Genomic DNA, 24,762 nt, shown 5'->3' on the forward strand with positions numbered 1-24,762 from the left:
AGGTGTGGAGGGAGGAGGCCCACTGCCATTCTTGGTATGGTTCTGTCTCCAGGAGCAGAGCTGCATCTGGCCTCACTCTGGGCAGCTTATAAGGCCTGGTGTGAGTTTTGTTGATGCAAGTGCAGCAAAAAAGGAACAAATCCGCCAGCACCAGGGCTGTTGCCACTGGAGTCCTTTGCATACATTTTTCAAATGATAATTCACTCTACCCAGCCCCCTTCCCCACCCCCCCAGGCCGATTTATTGAAAAAACCACCTTATATGGTAATATTGTTAACACACCGTCAGCTGGCCTTTTTAGGGACTCTGTTTAAAGAAGATCCGCCTCTGGGGTTTTATATTGCTCTGGTATTTATGCCAAAGACACAGCAGCCCTCAGTCACTGGGAGAAGGACCTCTCGTACACTCGGTGAGTACTACACAGCTTCTGCCAGCCCTTCCTTTCTGAGGCTGCCTGGCCCCCTGGGTGCGGGAGGCGCCTCCAGATTGGCCTGGCTTCCGTGACGCTGGCCCAGATCACACGCGAAGGCACTCGGTGGGCAGCGGTGCCTCCAAGCATGCTGCTGCCTTCCAGGAAAAGGCATTTCTGGCCACGGGGCCTCCTGAACAGCCCTTTGATCAGGTGGCAGGCGGGATATAACACCTGTGGTCTCTACTCACCCAGCTCACCTGGGCCGGTGCAGATCAAGACGCTCAGGTCCTTTGTCATGACTCCGAATGTCTGAGAGGCTGTTATAGGGGGCAGATACTTTTCGGGGAAAACAGCTTCTTTGCGGGGTTTTTGAATCAAAGCCAACAATGGTCCCAGTGTCTGTGACATGTCTATGTTGGGAATAGGAGTGTATTTTCTTCTGTCCCCTTGTGGGTCTCACTGTCCTCTGCTCCATGCTTGGCTGAGATGAATGGAGAATTTTCTCAATCCCTGAAGGCTCCAGGGTCATTGGGGGATGTGGAAATTCAGGACTGGGGGCAGGGCAAGTGTCCTGTGGCATCAAGCAGTTTTTTGAACTGGCAGGAACAAATGAACGAATTTGAGAGCCATCTAATTCATTCTGAAGACACTGAAGCCTAGAGAAGTTAAGTGCTGCCCAAAAGGCTCACAGGCCAACACACACACACACACACAATTAAGAGGGAAATGAGACCAAGGGGCTGTTTCCAGGGTCTGCTAACATCTGTTCATGGCTGAGGCAGCTTGGTGCTGTGGTGGAGGCCTTGGAGGCAGACTGCCCAGCTGCCAGAGTTACTGAGTGACCTCAGTTTTCTCACTTGTAAAATGGGAGTACTAGTAATAACATCTACTCAGCAGTGCTGTTATGGGGATTAAATGAGATAATACATTTACAGGGTGCTCAGCTCAACACTGTCAGGGCCCAGCCCTGAGTGCTCAAACTAAGAATCACCTGGAGGACTTGTTAAAACGTAGATTGTCCTACTCCCCACCCCAGATTCTGATTCAGTAGGCCGGAGTGGGGCTGGATAATTTACATTGCTAATAAGTTCCCAGGTAATGCTGAGGCTGCAGGTCTGGGACCACCCTTTGCACAGGGAGGCTCTAAGCACTTGCTTTTACTATTTGAACAAGTTTAGATTTTGAGGTTAGCCCTTAGGGCGGAAAAGAGACGGAGCTTCCTCTGGAGGAAATGCATGGGTACGGAAGAAATTGCAATGAGCAGTGGACAGGTCTGGGACAGATCTGGGACACCAAATGGGCAGTTTGACATCATGACCTTGAGACTAGAGTTCTTTCCTCCTTCCCTTTGCTCGTCCCACCAACAGTTATTGAGTGCTTCTATGTGCCAGGCACTGTTCCTGCTCCTCAGGGATAGCAGAGGGGCTTCTGCAATCACTGGGAAAGATGAACAAACAAATAGAAAAAGCCCAGGAGGAGCCCTCCAGCTTAGAAGTTATCAGGGAACGCTTCCTGGAGGAACCGGTACCTGAGCCGGGTCCTGAAGTAGGACTAGTCTCGGTGTCAGGGAAGCATGGTCTTTGCACTGTTTAAGTCTCTCGATTCCACTGAATTTAAATTTCAAGGTAGGAAGCAGGGAGAGCTAAGGTCAGAGGGGCAGGCAGGGCCGGATTACGAGGACTTCATACACTAAAGGATTAGGCAATGGGTGACCACAGAAAGGTGACTCCCAGAGATCCGCCTTGGAAGGGACTGCCCAGGCAGCTACGAGGAGAGTGGCCTGGAGCCCGGTGAGAGCGCTACCGCAGTGCGCTGGGGTTCTGAGCTATGGCCCTGCGGTGGCGCCGAGGTAGAAATAAGAGAGCCTGAGGATTGGTTGGGAGAGAGGTGGGAGGAGTCGGGTGTTGGGCGTGGCCTCTAGGGTGGGCGGTGCGATTCTCTGAAGCTCGATTCCAGGTGGAGGCTGGTGTGGAGGGACGAAATACCGGAAGTGGAGTGAGATGACGCGGGGTCTGGGGTGCAGATGCCCCGCAGGCAGCTGGTTCTGAGGGTTGGAGCTCAGGAGATGGGGCCTGGACTGGAGCGGAGCCGGGAGAGCGAGTGAGAGGCCCAGGTAAAAGAGCAGGCCCAGATTCCTGAGGATCAGAAATACTACTAAACAGAAGTCATTTTTAATTTAATTAATTGTACATCCACCAAGTCAAGATAAGATAAAGTTGATTAGAGTTGCTGCTAGAATTTTCTACCGCAGGAGTGTTTTTCGTTAAATTATTTTCTCTATGCGAAGCTCTCTAATTGCGTGAATATCTGTGTGTATGCGGATTATTATAGGCGGCTGCTTAATGTCATTTGAAGCCCTCCGAAATATTTCTCCAGCTATTGTTGAAGTCTCACCATCTGAGAGGCCTTCCTTTTAGGGCTTAAACTTTGCACTGAGATGAAAATGTCTTTGGAAACTGGCATAAATTCAATCATCCCTTCAATAATCATTGATTGTGAAGTGGATGGTTCAGCTCCTTCCAATATGACAGACTTCATCCTGCGAGCAAGTTCTGATGGAGAAGGGTGAGAGAGATCCTAAGGACCATTATTTTTGCAGTCCTTTACAGGAGGGGTTGGCAAACTTTTTCTGAGGAGGGCCAGATAGTAAATATTTTAGGCTCTGCAAGTCTAAAGGTTTCTGTGGCAACTACGCAGGGCTGCCATCATAGGGCTAGACGGTATGTACATGAAGGTTTGACTGTGTTCCAATTAAACTTTATTTATAGGCATTGAAATTTGAATTTCATGTAGTTTTCTTGGGCCACAGAATATTATTCTTTGGCTTTTTTTTTTTTTTGCAACCATTGAAAAATGTCAAGGGGCACCTGACTGGCTCAGTCAGTGGAGCACACAACTCTCGATCTTGGGGTCGTGAGTTCAAGCCCCATATTGGGGATAGAGATTATTTAAAAAAATAATAAAAAATTAAGAAAGAAAAAATATCAAAATCATTCTTAGCTGGTGGGGCACACAAAAACCAGTGTTAGTTTGCCAGCCCCGATTTACAATTTCTAGAGTATTTCCGTTTCATTTCCATTATTTCATTTGCTCCATCATCCCAGGATATAGGAAACTGAAGTCCAGAGGGGGAGACAGGGAACTGGGCCATGGGAAGGGGGTGCCCTGAGAGAAGAGACAGGCAAAGAAAGGGGAGCTGGAGGGAACTCTGAAGTCAAATCTTATCTCCGTCAGAGTGACAGATTGGGGGAGTAACATCTCTGCCCTCATATTTGCCTGAGGGAGGCCAGGGAGATGAGCGAGTGAACAATTTCTTTGCACTCATTATGTCTTTGGGTTTTGGCCACCTAGAGGGGTGGGGGTGGAGCTGTGTTTGTAACTCTGTGAAGTCCTCAGTGAAGACCAGATGTAGTACGTGCGGAAAGAGCCAGAACAATTTGATTGACTTTCTCAGAGCAGAAAGTGGTTGTGACCCCAGGAAACCACAGTGACTTTGGCTCTGGTTCAGCCGACACGCTCGAGCCTAGCCACAGATTACCCCCAAGCAGCTGAGGAAGGTCTAGAATTTCTCCTGTGGCAGAGACATTCCAGGAGATCCTGGCTCCACGGTAAGGCCTTCTTCCCAGGCAGCGTGGGGCCCCATGGAGGCCCCACTCCAGGCCAGCAGCCCCACCCCTGCCTTCACCTCTGTCACTTCTCATTTGGTCCTGACTTCAAAAAAGCAGATTTAAATCCACCTAAAGTGCTGCAGAACGGCATTGTTGACTTGACAGCTTTAAGTTGCTTTGTGGTTTGTCTCAGCCGCTGCTCTGCTTGGGAAACAAAGTTCGACACTCTCTTTCTGTGTGTGGGGAACTCAGGGGGAGACAAAAGGGTTCATTGAAAAGCCAGGCAGGCTTGAACTGTAAATCACATCAGAGAGAGATGCTGAGGAGACCCTCGAGGGAGACAGTCACGGAGGTGCAGCTTTGCCTCTTGGCCACTTTCTAGCATTTGAGGGTGTTTTCCCCTCACGGAGGACCACCTGCTAGAACAGGGAAGCGGAACTGTTTGCTGAGCAGCTTGTGAAGAGAAAGGAAACTGTCCCCGTGTGATTCTAAATCAGGTCCGTGTGAGCGAGCTGTCATGAGACTGGACTGTGCGGACACAAGGATCCCAGGGGCAGAGCAGACCAGGTCTGGGAGGGGGCCACTCAGGTGGTGGGATTGTCACACAGCATTTATTGAGCACCTACTGTGTGCTAAACACCAAGTTAGGTTCGGGGGCTATAAACATAAATCATAGATTATACACATAAAACACAGACTTAGCCCTGGCATAGGAGGGGTGCAGAGGCTCAGAGAGAGAAATGAACACAGACCCTTTTGTTTAGGGCTTTTGCTGCCAACAGCTCTAGAGAGACAGAGAGGCAGAAGCAAAAACACCAAACATGGAGAAGTTAGGACCGCTTCACTAAGGTGGTGAGGAAGGTGTAAGCTTCAGGCTTTGGAACCTGTCCTGGTTGATGCCGGCCCTGCCTCTTCCTGGTGAAGAGACCTTGGGCCAAGTTCTTCCACTTTTCTGAGACTGGGTTTCCAAATCTGCAAAATAGAAATAAAAATATCTTCCCCTGGGGTTTTGTGTGTGTGTGTGTGTGTGTGTGTGTGTGTGTGTGTGTATGAGGATTAAATAATCTATGTGAAGAGCCCCACATTTTTCAAAATTAAAAATCGTTTTTTACCAAAAATGGAAACATGGAATATTCTGTGTTTCACCTAGCAATGCACCTTGCACCTTTGCCATTGCATTAAATATTCTGCTCTCTCCATTGTATGAGGTTTCTGGCAGTTAGTTTACAAACCAGTTTATTATGCAACAACTTCTTTTGACATGAGATTGTTTCTAATTTTGGTTATTTTAGGCTGTGATAAACCAGCTCTTAGCCAAATCTCTGCACTCACCCAGGAATGTTTCCCAAGGATCAATAGGATCCTGGAAGTGCCTTTGTGCAGTCAAAAGATATGCACATTTTTAAGACTTTTGATAAGTTTTTTCAAGTTCCACTTCTGAAGAATAGTACGGTTTGACACTCGTCAGCCAGGAATGCTAACCCACCTCCCCAAACCTCCGCCAGCAAGGGTGTCCCCAAGCACCGGACACAGTATTCCAGCCAGAGGTGGGGTTAGCTTTTATCCTGGTCAGCAGAGTACTGCTAACCATCCACAAGACCCCAGGTTCTGCTCACAGAGGCTGAGCGAGAGCTATCTCGGTTTCCTCATGTAGACTCACGTGCAGAACCTCGTATTTACCCTATTCAATTTACTATTATTTGATTCGGTTCATTGTGTCTGTTTCTTGAGAGCTTGGGTTTTGCTTCTTCACACGGCCTATTTAGTATTACACTCTCTTCCAGCTCTGGAAATTCCATGGGCCTGTGCTTCACATTCTCATCCAAAGTATTTATAAAAATGTGTGACAAAGGACCAAGAGTGGAGCCCTGAGGCATGTCCTCCAGGTTGATGTTGACCCATTAATTAACACCTTTCAGTGGCAGTAACTCAGGCAGCTGTAAATCTGCCTCACTGACTGACTGTTCGGCGCGCATGGCTTTGTCAGTAGGGGTACCACAGGAGACCTTGTCCGCTGCCATGACCAAGTTAAGCTCAATGTCTCCCACCTTCTCCTGCACTCCCAACCCGCAGCAGTGCTGGGAAGAAAAGGGAAGGCTGTCACTCTGCCAACATTTGTTCTTGGTGAACCCTTACTGATTATAGAAACCACTGCTTCTTTAATAATGCTTTCTTTAACAGGGCCTCCTGGAAACTTGCCTAACTTGCATATCAAGAGTATCTGAGGTTTTAGAAATCTGCCTTCTTTCCCTTTTTGAACATTGGAACAAACTTTGCCCATCTTCAGTCTTCTGACGTCCCTTCATCTTCCACCCTTTTGACATGGTAGGAAGTTAGGGATCTTCTCTGCCGTCCAGAAACTGCTCCGACCGGCAACAATATTATTTTAAGCAGCTAGGTAAAGGTGCTCTCCTTCAATGTCCACCTCATCGCAGACCTTGATTTCCCCTTACCAATGTTTGTTCCGTTTCTGTTTTTCTGCAAGTCCTTCTCCTCCACATCCATTGATTAATTCACTCATTCATTTTGATGACAACGATTTAAGAGCCCGCTGTGCCAAACATTGTGTTCCCCATCACTGGGAAACAGGACAGACCTAGCTCCAGCCTTTGCAGAGCCGCAAACGAGCCGGGATATGCAGAGTTGAACATTGCTTGTCCAAGTCCGGGTGCTGTGGGGCAAAGAAGAGCGGCCGCTGACAGACCGGTGGGCCAGAGGGGCCTCATGAAAATGCAGTGTCTGTGCAGAGGCAGGGCGGGTGATAGGAGTTAGAGCGGCAAGCAGGTGGGGGGAGGGTGCTCCAGACCCTGCGTCTAAAGGTTCAGCAGGCAGAGAAGAGGACACAGTTCAGAGAATGGAAAGGAAAGTCCACATAGGCAGAGTGAGAAGGCCAAGAGGGGGCAAGAGGGAAGATGGGCCTGGAGACACAGGCTGGGCCAGACCCTGGGGGGCCCTGTGGCCGGAGTCAGAGAGCTGGGACTTGATCCATGGCCATGGGGCATCAACAGGGACAGAGGCAGAGCTGGATTCAGGAATCACAGCGGCCTCTTCCCTAGTGTACAATCTGCTTTGAACATAACAGGGAGCGCTCCCTTTTAGCCTTAAAGTTGTGTTACGAAGCTTCTGCTCAGCCTCAACTTAGCTTTTCTGACCTCGTATTCACAAGCCTGTGGCTCTGTCTCCTCTTCGCTTTGTCCACCTTCAACGTGAGGCCATGGAGGGGCCAGGGTCATAGGTCTCTGTAGTACTTGTCTCCTTCCCACCTGTGGTCTAATATTCTGAAGGAAGCTTCCACATGCCTTCCTCCTCAGCAGCCCCCACCTTCTTTCTCTAGATTGCTGAAAGTTGGCCTCCCTGAGCCCTCAGCCAGCACCTTTCCCACCCCCTACCCTCCCCCGGGGGTGCTCCCCAGGCTAGGAGGCTTCTGTTTTCTCCGTGGGGAGAGGCAGGGGCGGTGCTTCCCAGAATCCTCTCTCCTCTCCCCAAGGTGCTTCTACCCTTAAGATTGAACATTTCCCCTGTAACTTCTGCATCATTTATCCCTTAATGACATATAATGTTGATTTTTATTATAAACTATATATGAATACAGTGTCCTTGGAAAAATATGAAAAACCTCACAGTCATAACCCAGCACCTCCCCTCCCAGGCCCCTGCCTCCTCCAGAGGTAATCAGGGTGATCAGTCGGAGACTTTCTTTTTCAGAACTTTTTGCTATGAGTTTGTGTCCACAAAAAGAAAATGAGGAAAAATACACAATATTATTTCGTGCTTTAAAAAGAACTCAACGTAGAGGTGTCTGGGTGGCTCAGTGGGTTAAGTGTCTGCCTTCGGCTCAGGTCAGGATCCCAGGGTCGAGTTCCCTGCTCAATGGGGAGCCTGCCTCTCCCTCTATCTGTCGCTCCCCACCCGCAGCTTGTGCTCTCTCTCTCTCTGACAAATAAATAAAATAAATACAATCTTTAAAAAAAAATAAAAAGAACTCACACAAATTGTTTTCTGTTATGCATTCTACTCTGCAACTTGTTTTGCTCACTCAGTAGAGGGGTTTAGAAACCTGTCCACCTTAATCCCTATGGATCGGCCTGGCTCTTCTTTTGACTTAAGTGCAGAATCCCATAATTTGGACCTTTGAATAGTTCCAAAGTGTAAGTTTGTGTGTTTTTGGAGTCAGAGTGCCAGTTTCTCTCACCTTTGCCAACACCTATTGAATCTTAACACTACGGTGGGTGAAAATGGTCTTATTTCACTTGTACTTCCCTGATGACTAGTGAGGCTAATCATCTTGTCATAGAGTTGTGGGGTATTTCTGTTTCCTTTTCTGTCAATTAGCTGTTCATACCCCTTGTTTTTCTTTTGAGCTTGTTTACTTCTTTCTTATTGATTTGTAAGTGTTCACTTATATTGTAAATAATCCTTCGTTACATATATTGCAGATTTTTTCAACTCCTTTCCTAAATCTCATATCTTTAGAGATTCTCTCTGTTGGATTCAAGCTTCATAGCCATTTCAGGCCCTTAAGAGACAGGTAGATTCGTTTGCTAGGACTGCCATAACAAAGGACCATAGAATGGGTGCCTTAAACAACACACATTTATTTTTTCACAGTTCTGGAGGTTAGAAGTTCAAGTTCAAGGTGTTAGCAGGGTTGCTTTCCTCTGAGGCCTCTCCTTGGCCTGAAGACGGCTGCCCTCTTGCTGTGTTTTCACATGGTCTCCCTCTGTCCGTGTCTGTGTCCTAATTTCCTGATCCTATAAAGATATCCATCCTATTAGATTAGTCATATTGAACACCAGTCATGTTAGATGAATGACTTCATTTTACCTTAATTACCTCTCTAAAGACCCTATCACCAAATACAGTCACACTCTGACATACTGGGGGTTAAGACGTCAAAATACGAATTTGGGGAGCAGAGTGTGGGGAACACAATTCAGCCCATGACAACAGGGTAGAGGGAAGAAATTCACCTGCCAGGGAGCGGGAATCCCGGTCCATGCCTGTTCCTCGTGGAACTGGGTCCTGGCTGGAGGTGAACTCCAGCTCCCAAACCAAGAATCCTGTCTCCAACATGATTTTGACAAGTGGCTGACTACTTCTCTCCTCCCCCTGCTCCCAAGGTGCTCCAGCCCCTGGTTCACTTGGCCACACTCACCATGTGTGAAGAGGAGACCACCGCGCTCGTGTGTGACAATGGCTCTGGCCTGTGCAAGGCTGGCTTCGCAGGAGATGATGCCCCTCGGGCTGTCTTCCCCTCTATCGTGGGCCGCCCTCGCCACCAGGTATGTGCTCATCTGGACCCGAGGCTTTCAGCCACTAGGAGAAAGTGCCGCATAGTGGACACTGGACTGAGCTCTGTGTGTGTGTGAGTGTGTGTGTGTGTGCATGTATTTGTGTGCGTGTGAGTTGTATGAGTGTGTGTGTGTTGGAGGTGCGAGACTGTCTTCTGATTAACAGCAAGACCTTTGAAACAGCAACATCCAGGACCAAACCCCACACGCTCCAGGCATGCAGGGATGGTAGTATGTCTGGCTTAAGTCTGTGGGATTGCTAGGTTGGAAGAAACTTTTTAAAAAATACATGCAAGTAAACAAGACCCTTGCATTTAAGAAATGTATACTCTGTGAGCTAACTTGAGATCATGGGCTAGGATAGTGACAAAAGACTTCACCAGGGGGAGCGCAAAGGAGGGAGAGATTAAATCTGAGTGGGAGGACCGGGGAAGGAGAGGCTTTGTAGAAAGGGATACCTGAGGATGAGGATCTCTGCATATGGGCTGGAGAACAAGAGCCAAGATTGGGAGACATAAAAATGCAAGCAGAGGGTATTTGAGGAGGACAAGCACGAGTGCTGTGTGTGTGAAGTAAGGGAAGAAGTGTATGAAAGGCCCTGCTCCCTCAGAAAATGATGTCGGAGAGAAAAGAGAGCCGAGCCCACAGGAAAGTCCCCACCATCTCTCCCCGCTGCCCCCACAGTCATGGGTGTCTGCCTCACCCTTGTCTCTGTGTCCTGTCTTCGGGGAAGATGGATATCTGTCCTATCTGTATCCTTCTTCAGAGACCCTCCAATTCCTGGATCCCCCTAGTGGAGCCATCAGCCAACTCACTTCTCCTTCCTTGTCTTTTGCATTGCAGGGTGTCATGGTGGGAATGGGCCAGAAAGACAGCTACGTCGGGGATGAGGCTCAGAGCAAGCGAGGGATCCTAACTCTCAAGTACCCCATTGAGCACGGCATCATCACCAACTGGGACGACATGGAGAAGGTATCAGCGGAACCCCTGTAGTAGAATAACGCATCCTCATGACCCTCATCTTCCCCGGGCCTCTGCCCTGCCAGCTGCCTCCAAAATGTTTCTCATGTCCTTCTTTCTTTCCTGTCCATCTGCGTGGCTACTCTCCGTGGGGCCAACAGCTCTCACTGGACGGTTGCAATGGCTTCCTGATTTTTTTGTCTCCTGCCTCACCATCCAGTGAATTCTCTATACTGCCACAAAGCTTGTCTTTCTGAAAACAGATCATGTCACTCGCCTCCTTGGGAATCTTCAGTAGCTCCTCATTAACTGACAGTAGGTCCCTAACTCCCTGCCTGGCATCAGAGGGCCTGTCCCACCCAATGCCCAGCTTCATCCTCTCAGGCAGCTCCCGCCAGCGAAGGGCTCGATGCCACCGCCGCCTCTGCAGGCGCGAACGGCTTCTCTCCCTTTCATTTGCCCTGTCGTGACCTCAGGTAGGTGCACTGATGCCAGCTTCTTATGCTGATTCTCTAATGAAAATTCCAAGTAGGACTCTCTAGGGGTTTCTGGAATCTTGTGTGTGTGTGTGGGGGGGGTGGGTGTGTGTGCACGCGCGCGTGCAAGAAAATACAGAGGTGGGGGGCATTTTTTAAATAGTAGTTTGTGATCAACAAAATCATGTGTGTGAAATGCTTATAGAGCCCTTCTAATATTCTTTTGATAAATTCTGCTGACATTTGTCTGAGAATCCTTGTTTCTGCAAGGAGTGCCTTTTGAAGTGTAATAGAGTGCTTATCGAACAGACTGAGACCAGAAAAAAAGAATGTTGCTGTGAAATCTGTAATGCACCCTGCTTTTCTCTAAATCCCAGATTCAGTCACTCCGGGTGTGAGATAAATAGACACACCACCATAGCTTTCGTTTCACACTATGGAGTGGCTAAGAGCACAGACCCCGGAGACAGTGGCAGGGAGATCTGGGAGTGAGTCCTTCCTTCTGAGCCTCAGTTTCCTCATTTGTGCAGATAAAAATACTTTTCCATCAGGTTGCTTTGGAAATTGAATTAGGTACCCAGTATAATTCCAAGGCACGCAACATACTACATGCTCAATAAATAGCATATATTATTCGTATGGCTCTAACAGTATCTAATTCAAAAACATAATAGACAAAATATTTTAGTATATATTTTAGCAAAGTAGTAACAATGTGTGACCTCTTTATTTTTTAAAATATATTTTATTTATTTATTAGAGAGAGAGCATGAGCTGGGGGAGGGTTAAAGGGAGAAGCAGACCACCCACCCCACCAGCATACAGAGAGCCAGACGTGGGGCTCTATACCAGGACCCTGAGATCATGACTAGAGCCGAAGGCAGACACCTGGACTGGGCCACCCAGGTGCCGCATGTGTGAATTCTTTAAAGAAATTCCTAAAAATATATTATGTGCCCGCAGCACCTGGGTGGCTCGGGTGGTTAAGCCTCTCACTCTTGATCTCTACTCAGGTCAGGATCTCAGGTCAGGATCTCAGGGTCATGAGATCGAGCCCCACCTGGGGCTCCAATGTCTCTCTCTCCCCATATATATATTTATGTATACTCTCTCTAAAAAATATACATGTATATAGTTATGTATACTACGTGCTTTAAAGAAAAGCACAATAGATGAAAGCTGTCAAATCTTCCCAAATTAATTTATAGGCTCATTGCCATTCCAGTAAAAATACCTCACAGTTTTTAAAATTTTATGTATCTAAGGTTTGACCTAATGACTTGATATACATTTATATGTGTAAGAGTCACAACATTCAAGCTCATTAATGTACCTATCACCTCACATAGTTACTTTTTTCTTGTACTGAGAACACTTAAGATTTGCCCTCTTAGCAAATTTCAAATACACCATGCTATACATTAAATCGCCAGAATATATTCATCCTGCGTAACTGAGACTTTGTACCCCTCGACCAATATCTCCCTATCTCCCCTTCCCCCAGATCTTGGTAAATACCATCCTATTTTCTGCTTCTATGAGTTTGAATTTTAAAAAATCACAATTTTTAATTCTGCAAAATAATCATAAGGCATGTCTGGAGAAATAAATAAGGCAAAATTTATGAGAGCAAAACGAGTGAGAAAAACTATGAAAGGAGACTTGCCGTACCCACATATTAAAATATAGTATAGTTATAAAAATTAAAACAGTTTGCCACCAGCACAAAAGTAAAGAGGAAATACATGATAAACTTTGAACACCAAAGGGAGAAAAGGATTATTCAGTGAATTATTCCAGGACAACTGATGAGTTATTTTAGGGTTGGGGAGTCTTCATTGCCTTTACCTCATACTATTTCACCAAACCCATATCGATTGAATATAAAAGTTAAATATAAAAATTCAAATGGTAAAAAAAATGCAATATAGTAAGCATGAGCATTCATCAAATTTCTGGTGAAAGAAGTCTTAGAGGAAAAGATGACAAATGTGATTTCTTAAAAATCATAACTTCTAGTATTTGGAAAAAATATCCAAATTTAAAAGACAAAAAACAAATTGCAAAAAAAATTCGCAGGTGCAATGAAGGTTAACGTAAACAGCTAGTGTAAATTGATCATTAAAAATGCAGGGGCGCCTGGGTGGCACAGTGGTTAGGCGTCTGCCTTCGGCTCAGGGCGTGATCCCGGCGATCTGGGATCGAGCCCCACATCAGGCTCTTCTGCTGTGAGCCTGCTTCTTCCTCTCCCACTCCCCCTGCTTGTGTTCCGTCTCTCGCTGGCTGTTTCTCTCTGTCAAATAAATAAAATCTTTAAAAAAAAAAAAAATGCAAAGTCTTCACCAGACAAATAAACAAAGGATATGATCGGATAATTTGCCAAACAGAAATTATAAGAAGTTGCAAATCTGAAAAAACTTAAGCTCATTTGCAAGAAACGTAAATTTTCAAAGTAAAACAATGTTTCCCTATCAAATTATTTTGTATATTAAGAGTGAGAGCCCTGAATGCAGGTACAGGTAAAACGGGCTTTCTTATTCTGGAGTAAAGAGTAATTTAACCTCTTTGTCGATAATGGAAATCAGGAAGTCTTCCAATCGCCATGCTCTTTAGCCTAGTAATTCCACTTTAAAAATTCTTTTCTTTGGAAACGTCCTGAATAGAAAAAAGAAAATATAACATGCACAAAGATAACTATGACAGGATTATCTATTAAAAAAAATCGAAGATACTATGAATAGTAATATGATTAAATACATGATGGTATATGATGAAATGTTGTGTAGGCATTAAAAATAAATGTTCAATTTATTAAACATAAATATTTACTATGGAAAAGGAAAATTTTTTAAAGATTTTATTTATTTGAGAGAGCTAGTGAGAGAGCACGAGCAGGGGTGAGGGGGAGAGGAAGAGAGAGAAGCAGACTCCCCACTGAGCAGGGAGCCCAGGACTAGATCCCAGGACCCTGGGATCATGACCTGAGCCGAAGGCAGACACTTAACCCACTGAGCCACCCAGGCACCCTGGAAAAGGAAATTATTTATGTTACATTAACTGAAAAGTGGGAGGAAACAATGAATGTAAAAGTATAAAAATAGCATAATAAATAAATACAAGCATATGAAATAATAAATGGTGATAGAAATATATTTGAGAATACTTAAAGGTGAAAGATTAGTAAGAAGAAAAAGTGAAAATGTCAACTATTTATTACTAGGTGATAGAAATGTGGGAGATTTTTACTCCTCTTTAAAATATTTTTCTAATTTTAAAATTATCAATATCTTTAATTTTTAAAGTACTTTATAAAAGTTCTAAAAGTGAAATGAATGAAGTGCAGGTGTTTGGGCCCAACGTCCAAGATTCTGACTCGTGGGTCTGGGTATAGCCTGCACCGATGACCGTCACCCCAGGTGATTCTGGTACAAAGCATCTGGCGCCCACATATGAAGAAATACTGACATCACCCAATGAAGACTAATTGCCATTCCCGTCTGCTGTGAAGCATTCACAGACAGGGCCTCTGCTGGCGCCATTTTCTCTGCCTCCGATGCCCTTCGCAGCTGCCGGACACCTTCCTCTGCCTGCAGGGCCCACTCAAGTCCCCCACATAATGAACTGCCTCTTCTTTTACTCAAAATGTGGATGTGTCTTTGTATGTTTTCTTCTTGGGTGTTTTTCTCCCCTCCAGACTTTGAAACCAAGATGAAGGGGCCGAATCTGATTCATATCTGCCCCCACCACAGTTAGCACTATCCTAGCCCAAAGCCAGGAGCCCCCAAATATATGGGTACAATGGAAACAGATGATTCTCTGCCCCACCTCTGAGGCAATCAGAGCCCTAGGTCCCTGCCACTTTGCTGAATCCCTCTGAAATAAACTCCTGTTGGGTCGTCTTGGATCACTGGCCACAGTGGGAAGAAATTACTTCCTCTAAAGCAGTGATTCTCAACAGGAGCGATTTTGCCTCCCGGGGGGTGTTTGGCAACGTCTGGAGACATTTTTGCTTGTCGTTGCTGGAGAGGTGCTCCTGGCGTCTAGTGGGTGGAGGCCAGGAACGCCAAACATCCTAGAACGCACAGGTCAGCCCCCCACGTCGAGGAATTATCCAACTGAAAATGTCAAAGTGCTGAGGTTGGGAAACCCTGCTGTAAGGCCCAGCCTGGTCAGTAATGAACAGCGACAGTTCAACCTTCCCCGTCAGGGTCCCAGCAGGACATAGTATACACTCAGCAGGTGTTCTGAAATTAAGAAAGGACTGCTTGGAGAGGTGTGAGCAGGGTTATGGGATGTCAAGGCACCCAAGTACTAGGAACAGCGGAACAGTCTGACATCCAGAAGCCTGAAGGATGGGGGTGGGGCAGCATCGCTAGAGCTGGAAGAGGGGCCGGACACTAGAGCTGGAAGAGGGGACGGACAGGAGCGGGGCTCACAGAGGGCCACGCCATTGCTTGGAGAAACACCCTGACCTCTCTCCCTATTCCCACCCTCCAGCCTCTTGCTGGTGTCTTCCATCAGCCAAACGTAGCCAGAAGCCAGGAAGCAAGGAATACTAAGGGAAGCAATTGGCCTGACCCCCAGGGCAGAAAGTGGGGAGAGACGGAAGAAGAGAAAAGATGGGGGAAGTTCAAAGGGAAATAATCAATATGTTAAGTATATAGGCCCCAGGTCTGAGTCCTGTCTGGGGCCCTGTTGAAAAGGAACATGATCTCTAAAGGTCAAGCAGAACTTCCCAGGACTCCTCTCCAGAACCCAGCTGGTGCTATGGACATTGTGTCATACTCCCCCATCATAAGCATGCCAACTGGAATTTTCTGGGACTCTCCTTGGCTCATTTGACTTTTGTCTCAACCAGATCTGGCACCACTCCTTCTACAATGAGCTGCGGGTAGCACCTGAGGAACACCCCACCCTTCTGACAGAGGCCCCCCTAAATCCCAAGGCCAACAGGGAGAAGATGACCCAGGTAAGAGGCCAGAAAGTCTTAAACGTGAGCACAAGAATACAGCATGGATCCCTTCTCCCTTTCACGAATCAGTACAACAAAAATGTTTGCGGACACGCTATGTGCGTAGTCTATGCCAGGCACTGTGGAAGGTGGGAGTGGGGTAAAAAGGCACAGCCCTTTCCCTTAATAAGCTTACAAACCATCTTGTGAGCCAAGAGGTGCTATGATTTCTGCCAGATCATCCTTTATCTGCATTGTCCTTTCAGATCATGTTTGAGACCTTCAATGTCCCTGCCATGTATGTTGCCATTCAAGCTGTGCTCTCTCTCTATGCTTCTGGCCGAACAACAGGTGAGCAGCCTATAATCTGATCCCTTCCTGACTTTAGGGGGCAGAAGGGAAAGGGGGGATTCCTGCAGTGGTTTCTGCTCAGGAGAATCAAAGGGACAGCCAAAATCCAGGGAAAATCCTGCATAGGGGTTACAGAAGGGGAGCCCGTGTGGAATGCATTCAGGTCTACCCAGCGAGCTGGCAAGAATTTATATGAACAAAGCAGGCCTAGTACATCCAGCAGGGGCCATTTTCCTCACAGCAGTCAGTCCCCGAGCTTACACACACTTTCCAACAATCCTGGAATGTTTCTGCTTACGAACCTGTGTTGGTGGCTGTGTATGTGCCCTTGGTATAGAAAGGTCCTCAGGGAAACAGAGGGAACTTCAAGATAAAGCAGTTTGTAATGGGGACTTGACAGCTTCTGTGAACATAGTTTAACATTCATTCATTCAAGTAGTCCTTATGTGTTCATTCATTTATTCATTCATCAGATGTTTTTCCATTACTCCCTACCATGTGCCAAAGACTGCACCAGGCCATGGGCACACACCGACAGACAAGACAGCCCTGCCACCAGGGAGCGAACAGTCTAGTGGGGGGGGGGGGAGGCAAACACGAAAGATAATGTCCCTGCTGATGACAAGGACAGTGATGGGGAATGTATGATGGCTCTGTAACTTACTTGTTTTAACATTTCTCTACTGCTGGACTTTATGGTTGTCTCCAATTTTTATTTTTTATTATAAAATATGCTGTGGTGATCAGCATCCTTGTACAAGTATAAGCAACTGGTCCCTGGATATTTATTTTGCATCTGGCCCTTTCTAAACCATCGTATTAGTACTAATCATGTCTCAGTTGATTGTCTAGGGTCTTCGAGGTATCCAGCCTCATCATCTACAAACAATGACAATTCTGTTTCCTTTTGTTAATACCTCTTATTTCTATTTTCTGTCATATTGCATTGGCTAGAACATCTAGGACAATAGTAAATAATAATGCAATAATAATATTACACTGTTTCTCCATCAATTATGATATGACTGTTGGATTGAGAGAGATTTGTTATCATGTTGAAAAGCTCATTTCCCTCCATGGTTTATTAAGTTTCATCAGTAGAGAATGTTAATTTTTTTTTCAAATTGGCTGGTTTTTGTAGTCCCTTCCAGATCTAACATTCTCCATGCATGTACGTATGTGTTAGTATAATGCCAGAAGGATGTGCAAATTATCCATCTCCCTTAAAGAATGGGCAGTTGAGATGCACATTGACAAATATGCAGTCCTGTGAAAGTGTTTGAAGGAATACAAGAAGGGAAGATGTTTTACTTGCCTTCCAGAAGGCTACAGCCTCATTTGGAAGAATAAATGATGTACACAAAAATTATTATTGATGATCGTTATGGTGGGTGAATTTTTTCAGCTGCTAGAGAAAAATATGGTAGTTGAAGACCATTTGGCAACTGGCCCCAGAAAGATAAAAGACAAGAAGTTTTCATAGGTCCTATCCCCTCTCCCCATAGGCATCGTGCTGGATTCAGGGGACGGCGTCACCCACAACGTCCCCATCTATGAGGGCTACGCACTGCCCCATGCCATCATGCGCCTTGACCTGGCTGGCCGTGACCTCACTGACTACCTCATGAAGATCCTCACAGAGAGAGGCTACTCCTTTGTGACCACAGGTATCCAGCCCCTTTCCTGATTCTGACTTGAGCTCAAACCAAATCTGATCTAGGACCAGACATTCTCTGACGAAGTCTGTGGCCCCCTGTCCTCAAACTCTCTTGAGATAGACGGGGAGGATTCTAGGCTGGGGCTGGGACTTTGGACAAGACCAGATAGTCAAGGCGGCCTTATTTATAGAGGAAGATTCCCGACTAAGATGCTCCCGGGATGGGACAAGGCCTCCTTGAGTGCACTTGCACAGCATTCCCGCCTTCCCCAGGGACCTGCGGTCTCTATGTCTGCACCAGGATCTGAGCTGGTTTTTACAGGGTTAAATGGTAGTAAAAATCTGATGATGCATTTTGTTACATAACGGCATTTATGGTTCTGAGGACACATGGAATAAATAAGGCCTGAATTTCGAAGGAGAAGTTGTCATGCCTCAGTGCCCACCCCAGGCTAGAGGGGATTTTAGGCAGGGGCTTTCCTAGATTTTGTAAGATCACAACAAATCCTCCTACATCTGTACTGGAAATGTGTCCTGTAAGGCCCTCAGGGAGGCCCGTAGCTTTGTCAGGGAAGAGTAAAGACAGCAAGGAGAAAAGCCATGTCAAGTTTTGCCTGGGAATCAAGATTTTGAACCTGCACTTTAGGAAGAGGAAAGAAAAATTAACATTTGTCCTAAAAATGAATCCAAAGTAGAAGAAGAGGTTTTCATGGAGATCAAAATAGGACAAACTAACAGAACAGAGTATCTATTTCCTGTCATTTCTACTCTTTCTAGCCGAGCGAGAAATTGTGCGAGACATCAAGGAGAAACTGTGCTATGTGGCCCTGGACTTTGAGAATGAGATGGCCACAGCAGCGTCCTCTTCCTCCCTGGAGAAGAGTTATGAGCTGCCGGATGGGCAGGTCATCACCATTGGCAACGAGCGCTTCCGCTGCCCCGAGACCCTCTTCCAGCCTTCTTTCATTGGTGAGGTGCTGCCCACTGTCCCTGCTAATTGGGAGGGGAGGAGGTGAGGTGGAGGAGTGGGGAAGGGATGGAGGGAGAAACACCAGGAGTCACCCACACTTTGTTTATAGTTTATACATAGCCCATATTTTTCCAGGAAGGGCCAAAAACACATCAACAATACAACCGGATAAAATCTAATTTTTATTTATTTATTTTTAAGATTTTATTTATTTAAGTAATCTCTACATCCAACATGGGGCTCGAACTCACAACCCCAAGATCAACTGTCACATGCTCTACCGACTAAGCCAGCCAGGCACCCCGATAAAATCTAATTTTAAATAAAAGGATAGGGAAATCAGAATAAAAGAAAAGCAGAATAGGGAATATAACATAAAACTAAGAATAAGGTTAATACACAAAACACTTCTTGGATCGCTCAACATTTAGGTCACTGAGGCCAAAACCCACAGGAGTGAGAAGGATGGGTTTGGGGTCAGACCTGGTCTCAGGTCCTGACTCTGCCCCTTTATTTATTTATTTATTTTTTTAAAGATTTTATTTATTTATTTATTCGACAGAGATAGAGACCGCCAGCGAGAGAGGGAACACAAGCAGGGGGAGTGGGAGAGGACTAGAAGCAGGCTCATAGCGGAGGAGCCTGATGTGGGGCTCAATCCCGTAACGCCGGGATCACGCCCTGAGCCGAAGGCAGACGCTTAACCGCTGTGCCACCCAGGCGCCCCATGACTCTGCCCCTTTAGAGCAATCACCTTGGACATGTTACCTTCTTTAAAACTCAGTTTTCTCATCTATAAAGTGGAAATAATGATTAGTGCCAACTAGATAGGGTTGCAACAAGGATTAAATAAGAGACTATTTAGTACAAGGACAACTACTTTCTTGAGGAGTGTGTAGGAAGAGTTGGGTCTGTAAGCAAATGTTAATAGTGTAGTATTACATAGCAGCTGAACAAAGTGATATAAACCTATAATAAATCAGTAAAGTCTTCTTAGGGAAGGCAAACGTTTGAACAGAGTCTTGAAGAATGAGTATCATTTGATGGTATCTGGGAACGGAAGGAGTGCAGGATGGAGAATGGCATACAAGGCAGATGGAAGGGTACATGTAAAGACATGGAGGTGAGAAAGGTCATGTTCTACTTGGGACACAATGAGAGAAGTGTGTGTGTGTGTGTGTGTGTGTGTGTTGCACACAGGGGAAACTGGGGAGAGTTGCTGGGCCGCACCAAGAGTGTAGGGTTAATCTCATTAGCAATGAGATCCCTGAAAGTTTTTAGGCAGCAGTGTAGCAAGGTCAGGTTTGTAGTTTAGGAAGATTCTTCTAACCTCAGTGTGAAATTATGTCACATGGAGAAAAGACTAGAGGTGGGGGAGGCCAGGAAGGAAGGCATGAGCTGGTTTGGCCTGCAGGACTTTCACTGTGGAAGGCTCTGTTGCCAGGCTAACATAGCTAGATGTAACCTGTAGATAAGGGGGGGCTGTCAAAGATGACGTGATGGGTATATCCAGGCAACGGAATATTTTTTGATAATAAAAGAGATTAAAGCACCGACACACGCTGTGACATGGATGGACCTTGAAAACATTAGGTGAAGTGTGAACATTAACATACCATTAAGTGAAAGGCACCAGACACAAAAGGCTACATATCGTAGGATTCCATTGATCTGAAATGTCCAGAACAGGCCAAACTATAGAGACAGAAAATAAATTAGTGGTCACCTAGGGCTGGGGAAGGGGTGAAGGGGAACTTCGCAGTGTCTGCTCATGGGTACAGAGTTTCTTTTTGGGGAGTTACAAATGTGCTAAAATTATATTTGGGCAGTGTTGCACAATCCATGATCTACTAAAAACTACTGGACTTTGAAAGGGTGACTATTATATGTGAATTATAACTCTATAAAGCTTGAAAAAAGATGACTCAGTGAAAGTGTTCCCTTAGAAATATACCTCAGCTGATCAATGTGAAAGATCATCAGAACAGGAGGAACCAAAGGCCAGTTAGAGGTCTGGTCCTGTCATCCGTTTGGGAGGTGATTAAGGGCTGAAGGAAGGTAGCTGCAACAACAGAGGATCACTTGAGGAGCTGGAGGTGTGGGTGTTTACGAACTGACGGGTGTTAATTGACACTATGACCTGTGCTAGGCATGGAGTCTGCTGGGATTCATGAAACCACCTACAATTCCATCATGAAGTGTGACATCGACATCCGCAAGGACTTATATGCCAACAATGTCCTCTCGGGGGGTACCACCATGTACCCCGGCATTGCTGACAGGATGCAGAAGGAGATCACAGCCCTGGCCCCCAGCACCATGAAAATCAAGGTGAGTCCTGCTCCAGTTCCCTCCATCCTGTTCTTTGGACGAAGACCTCCTACTTGGGACGTGCTCCCAGTCAGTCTGCCGGGCCCATAGATTGGTGGTCTCCTGGGCTCACGGTGTCCTGGGCCGGGACAGATTTCATCCCGGGGGATTATGTTCCTCGGGCACTGATGAACTGGAGACATGTTTATCATGGGATCTCAAATGTGATCATATAACATCCTATAAGGGGGTGAAAGAATTGGGGATGAAGAGAATATCGAGGGAGTCGAGGGTGCAATCAGGAGGAGGGAAATAGGAAGAAAAGAAAGAAGCAATATTACAGCATCTTTAGACTTTAAAAGGGATGTGGGTGTTACCCCAGAGGAGGATGAAAGTTCCAGAGAGAAAGTTTGGCATGGGGCAGGCTGCTGGTTCAAACTCACAGGGACATCACTTGATTCCTGGACAGCCTGTGATCTGTTGTCCTCCCCACGCAGCGGCTCACCAAGGCAGCTCACCTCGCAGGCCTCAAGAGAATGGCGGCCCACTTGTCTTCTGCTTCTCCCCAGCCTCTGGGCCCCAAGCAACCATACAGAGCTGTTGAGGGCTTCTAGGAACTTTGCTGCTAGCAGGTTTAGAAAAGGAGTTGGGAATTGAGCAGAGATAACAAATAGGTTGAAAGTTACAAAGTCTCACAATAAAGTTGGTCTCTGGGAGTTGGCTACATCTGAGGGAGTGTATTCTAAGAAACTTTTTCACAAAGGAAGACTGCCCCAGGGCTTCCCCCTGCCTGGCAGATGGTGCTCAGCATGGGCGAGCAGAGCAGGTTACCGGAAAACAGGTGGGAGCCTGCGGGCCCTTCTCACCGGGAGCCACTGGAGCAGCCATGCTTACTGAGACCTGCCACACGGGGGCCTCGCGCCAGGCCCGAGGCAGGGGCTTTTTACCAGGACCAAGTGTCAGGATACCACACCTTGCCTCACCCCTAGACTCTGGCTCGCCGGGTCTGGGGTGCCCCCAGCACCCACAGTGATAAATAAACACCAGCGTTTTGATGCATATCCCGATTTAGGAGCCACTGCCCTGAGTTTCACAGCACATGGCAGCCTTCAGGTTTAGAAGCTAATCGGTAGACATGATCACTGAGAGGCAGCGTAAATCAGACAAGAGGGGGAAGGGCGCTTGAGGCGGGGGAGACAGACCAAGCCCCAGGGTGTGTATGCAGGTACGAACAGCCCAACCAAACGGGACAGCAGGATTTGTGTAGAGCAACTGGGGAGATGGGACAAGTGTTGAGGATACAGAAGAAGGGGGTGGGGTGGGGTGGCACTGAGACAGAGGACCGCAGCCCAGGACGGCCCAGACTCTTCTTACAACCAGAGCCGCACAGCAATAACACGGCTGTGCTGGGCCTTGAGGTATCAGTCCAGAGTGACCGAGTGCCTTTGTCTGACTGAATAATAAGATAACTTCTCAAGATCCTTCTTCTTCTGCAATTCCATGATCTCCACATGTAGGAAAGATGGAGAGAGGGTCTAAGGAGACAAAAGCAATCAGTTCGGTGTCCGGTTTATTCTGGCCCTGACTTCTTAGACCCTTTAGTAGCTGTCCCTCTGGATCCACTTGTGGGTGGAGTTCAAAGTTGTTTGACAGGCAACCAACTTCTAGAGGCTAAGCTCAGGACTCCCGGTGGCAAGGATGCACCGTGCGTCTATGAACTTGAGAACTTGTCAGATACCAGTGGCTACTGACAGATGAAGCTCAAGACAGGGTCTGAGTGCTTGCAGCCCTTTCCCTACAGAGGTTTGGTCAGCACTGCTAAGGAATGAGCAACTGTGAGATCTCAGGGACGTAACCATCGGCATTTACGGTGCGCGCATCTGCAGGTCAGCTGGGAGTCAGCTGGTCGAAGTCGGGCAGGGCCGGCAGCTCTGTCGCTCTCGCAGCTCAGGTCAGGTCTGTGGCTCTCACGACGGGGTCCAGGCTGAAGGCCAGCAGCTTCTCAAGGGAAGCCCTTCTCATCAAGAGCGCAGAGGCACAGCTGCGTGCCTGAGGCACATTTCGGGCTCCTGTTTGTGTCATGTCTGCTAACGTCCCATCGGTCAAAGCAAATACAGGGCCCGGCCCAGAGTCACAGGGTGAAATAGCGCATCCTTCCCATGGGGGGAGGACGAGGGCGGGAATAAAGATTTGAGCAACAGTCTCGTCTACCACAAGGTCTACCCCGTTTGGTTCTGCCCGTGGAGGCCGTCCTTCTCTGGGGCAGCCAGGCACTGTGATAAAATGACCTCCTGGACCACCTCCCTATTCCCTTGGGCACTAATCATGATTCACCACATTCATTCTTTGCAGATTATTGCTCCCCCAGAGCGGAAGTACTCGGTCTGGATTGGAGGCTCCATCCTGGCTTCTCTCTCCACCTTTCAGCAGATGTGGATCAGCAAGCCTGAGTATGATGAGGCAGGGCCCTCCATTGTCCACAGGAAGTGCTTCTAAAGTCAGAACAGATTCTCTGGGGATCCCCTGGAGACTGCTCTGTTACCAATCATGAAACATTAAAACCTGCAAGCCTTAACTTCTCTGTGTGGGGGTTTTTTCCACCCTGGGCTTTTACCCAGTGCTAAGGGCTTTTCACGCCTTATCTCTCATCCACACAATGATCCTGTGAGATGCGTATATTCCCATATTACAGATGAGGAAATTGAGGCTCAGAGAAGTTAAGAACTTGCTGAAGACCACAGAACCGAGATTAAAATCCAAGTGTGTCTGGCTTACAGCTAGTACTCCTATTGTACTACCTTGTTTCCCTTTTCTTGAACATGAGTAAGAATGAGAACTAGATGACTCTTGGCGGGGGCGGCAGGTTAAGAAACAAGGGCTTTCAGAGATGTAAGTCCTTGTACTCAAGGGCAATACCCAAAGAACATGACCAGAAAGAGAAACACAGGGTTTATAGGCTGTGACATACGAGTGGTTCAAACACAATGTTTGAATTCGGGTAGCGGAAGGTCATAGTGGGCTTAAGATCTCTATGAGGCCCTTTGTTATTGAGGATTAGGCTATATCTTGCCCCAAAACTAACCAAGAAAGGAGCAGCACCCTTAGGAAAATTTTTTTTCTTTCCCTCCTCTTCTCCTCCTCCTTCCTCTTCTTCTTCTCCACCTCTTGTTCTTGTTCTTCCTCTTCTCCTTCTCCTCCCCCTCCTCTTCCCCTTCCTCCTTCTCCTTCTCCTACTCGTTCTCCTCCTCCTGCTCCGCCTTCTCCTTCTCTTTCCCTCTCAGTCTCTTTCTTGTTATTTGCTCCCCACTCCCTGCCCTTGGTCAATTCTGTTAAATTTCATAAGTATTTACTGAATTTTTGGCATCTATCATTACCCCGTAAGGCCACACGAGATTTACATATCCAGTAAAGATGATTCCTGCCCATCAAAGTCTCACTGCATAAAGCTGGGAGCGTGGGGGAGACACATGCAAGACAATGATTTGAAGTGAAACAGAAGCACCCACAAAGTATGATGAGAAAACAAACGGCAATAATAATAGCTAGCATTGGTTGAGTGCTTACAATATATGAGGACTTAGGTTAAGAGCTTTCTATGGATTTACTTACTTAATCCTCAGCATAACCCTATTAGCAAGTACTAGTATCATTCACATTTTATAGCTAGTTTACAAGTTAACTCGTTCATCCAGCTAGTTAATAGCAGAAGATTCCTACTTTTGCCTGGCATATCCTTTACCTACTCAAGTCCCAACCTTGATGCTTCCAAGCAGATC

The 24,762-nt window shown here is 46.7% G+C and overlaps 1 protein-coding gene across 2 annotated transcripts; it reads left to right on the forward strand.

Annotated features, from left to right (window-relative positions):
• The first annotated feature begins 305 nt into the window (after nt 1–305).
• ACTG2 (actin gamma 2, smooth muscle) lies at nt 306–23,561 on the forward strand. 2 transcript variants are annotated; one of them, XM_026482795.4, is made up of 9 exons: nt 306–409; nt 9,141–9,302; nt 10,155–10,283; nt 15,606–15,716; nt 15,965–16,049; nt 17,555–17,716; nt 18,484–18,675; nt 20,826–21,007; nt 23,339–23,561. In XM_026482795.4, exons 2-9 carry the CDS (start codon nt 9,177–9,179, stop codon nt 23,480–23,482), a joined length of 1,131 nt encoding a protein of 376 aa, XP_026338580.1. In that variant the 5' UTR covers nt 306–409; nt 9,141–9,176; the 3' UTR covers nt 23,483–23,561. The 2 variants fall into 2 exon arrangements, with proteins under 2 accessions (XP_026338580.1, XP_044248115.1); XM_044392180.3 differs by lacking the exon at nt 306–409 and adding an exon at nt 2,438–2,525.
• The last annotated feature ends 1,201 nt before the right edge of the window (nt 23,562–24,762 follow it).

Source organism: Ursus arctos, unplaced genomic scaffold (genome assembly GCF_023065955.2).
Source record: "Ursus arctos isolate Adak ecotype North America unplaced genomic scaffold, UrsArc2.0 scaffold_8, whole genome shotgun sequence".
Taxonomy (NCBI): Eukaryota; Metazoa; Chordata; class Mammalia; order Carnivora; family Ursidae; genus Ursus; species Ursus arctos.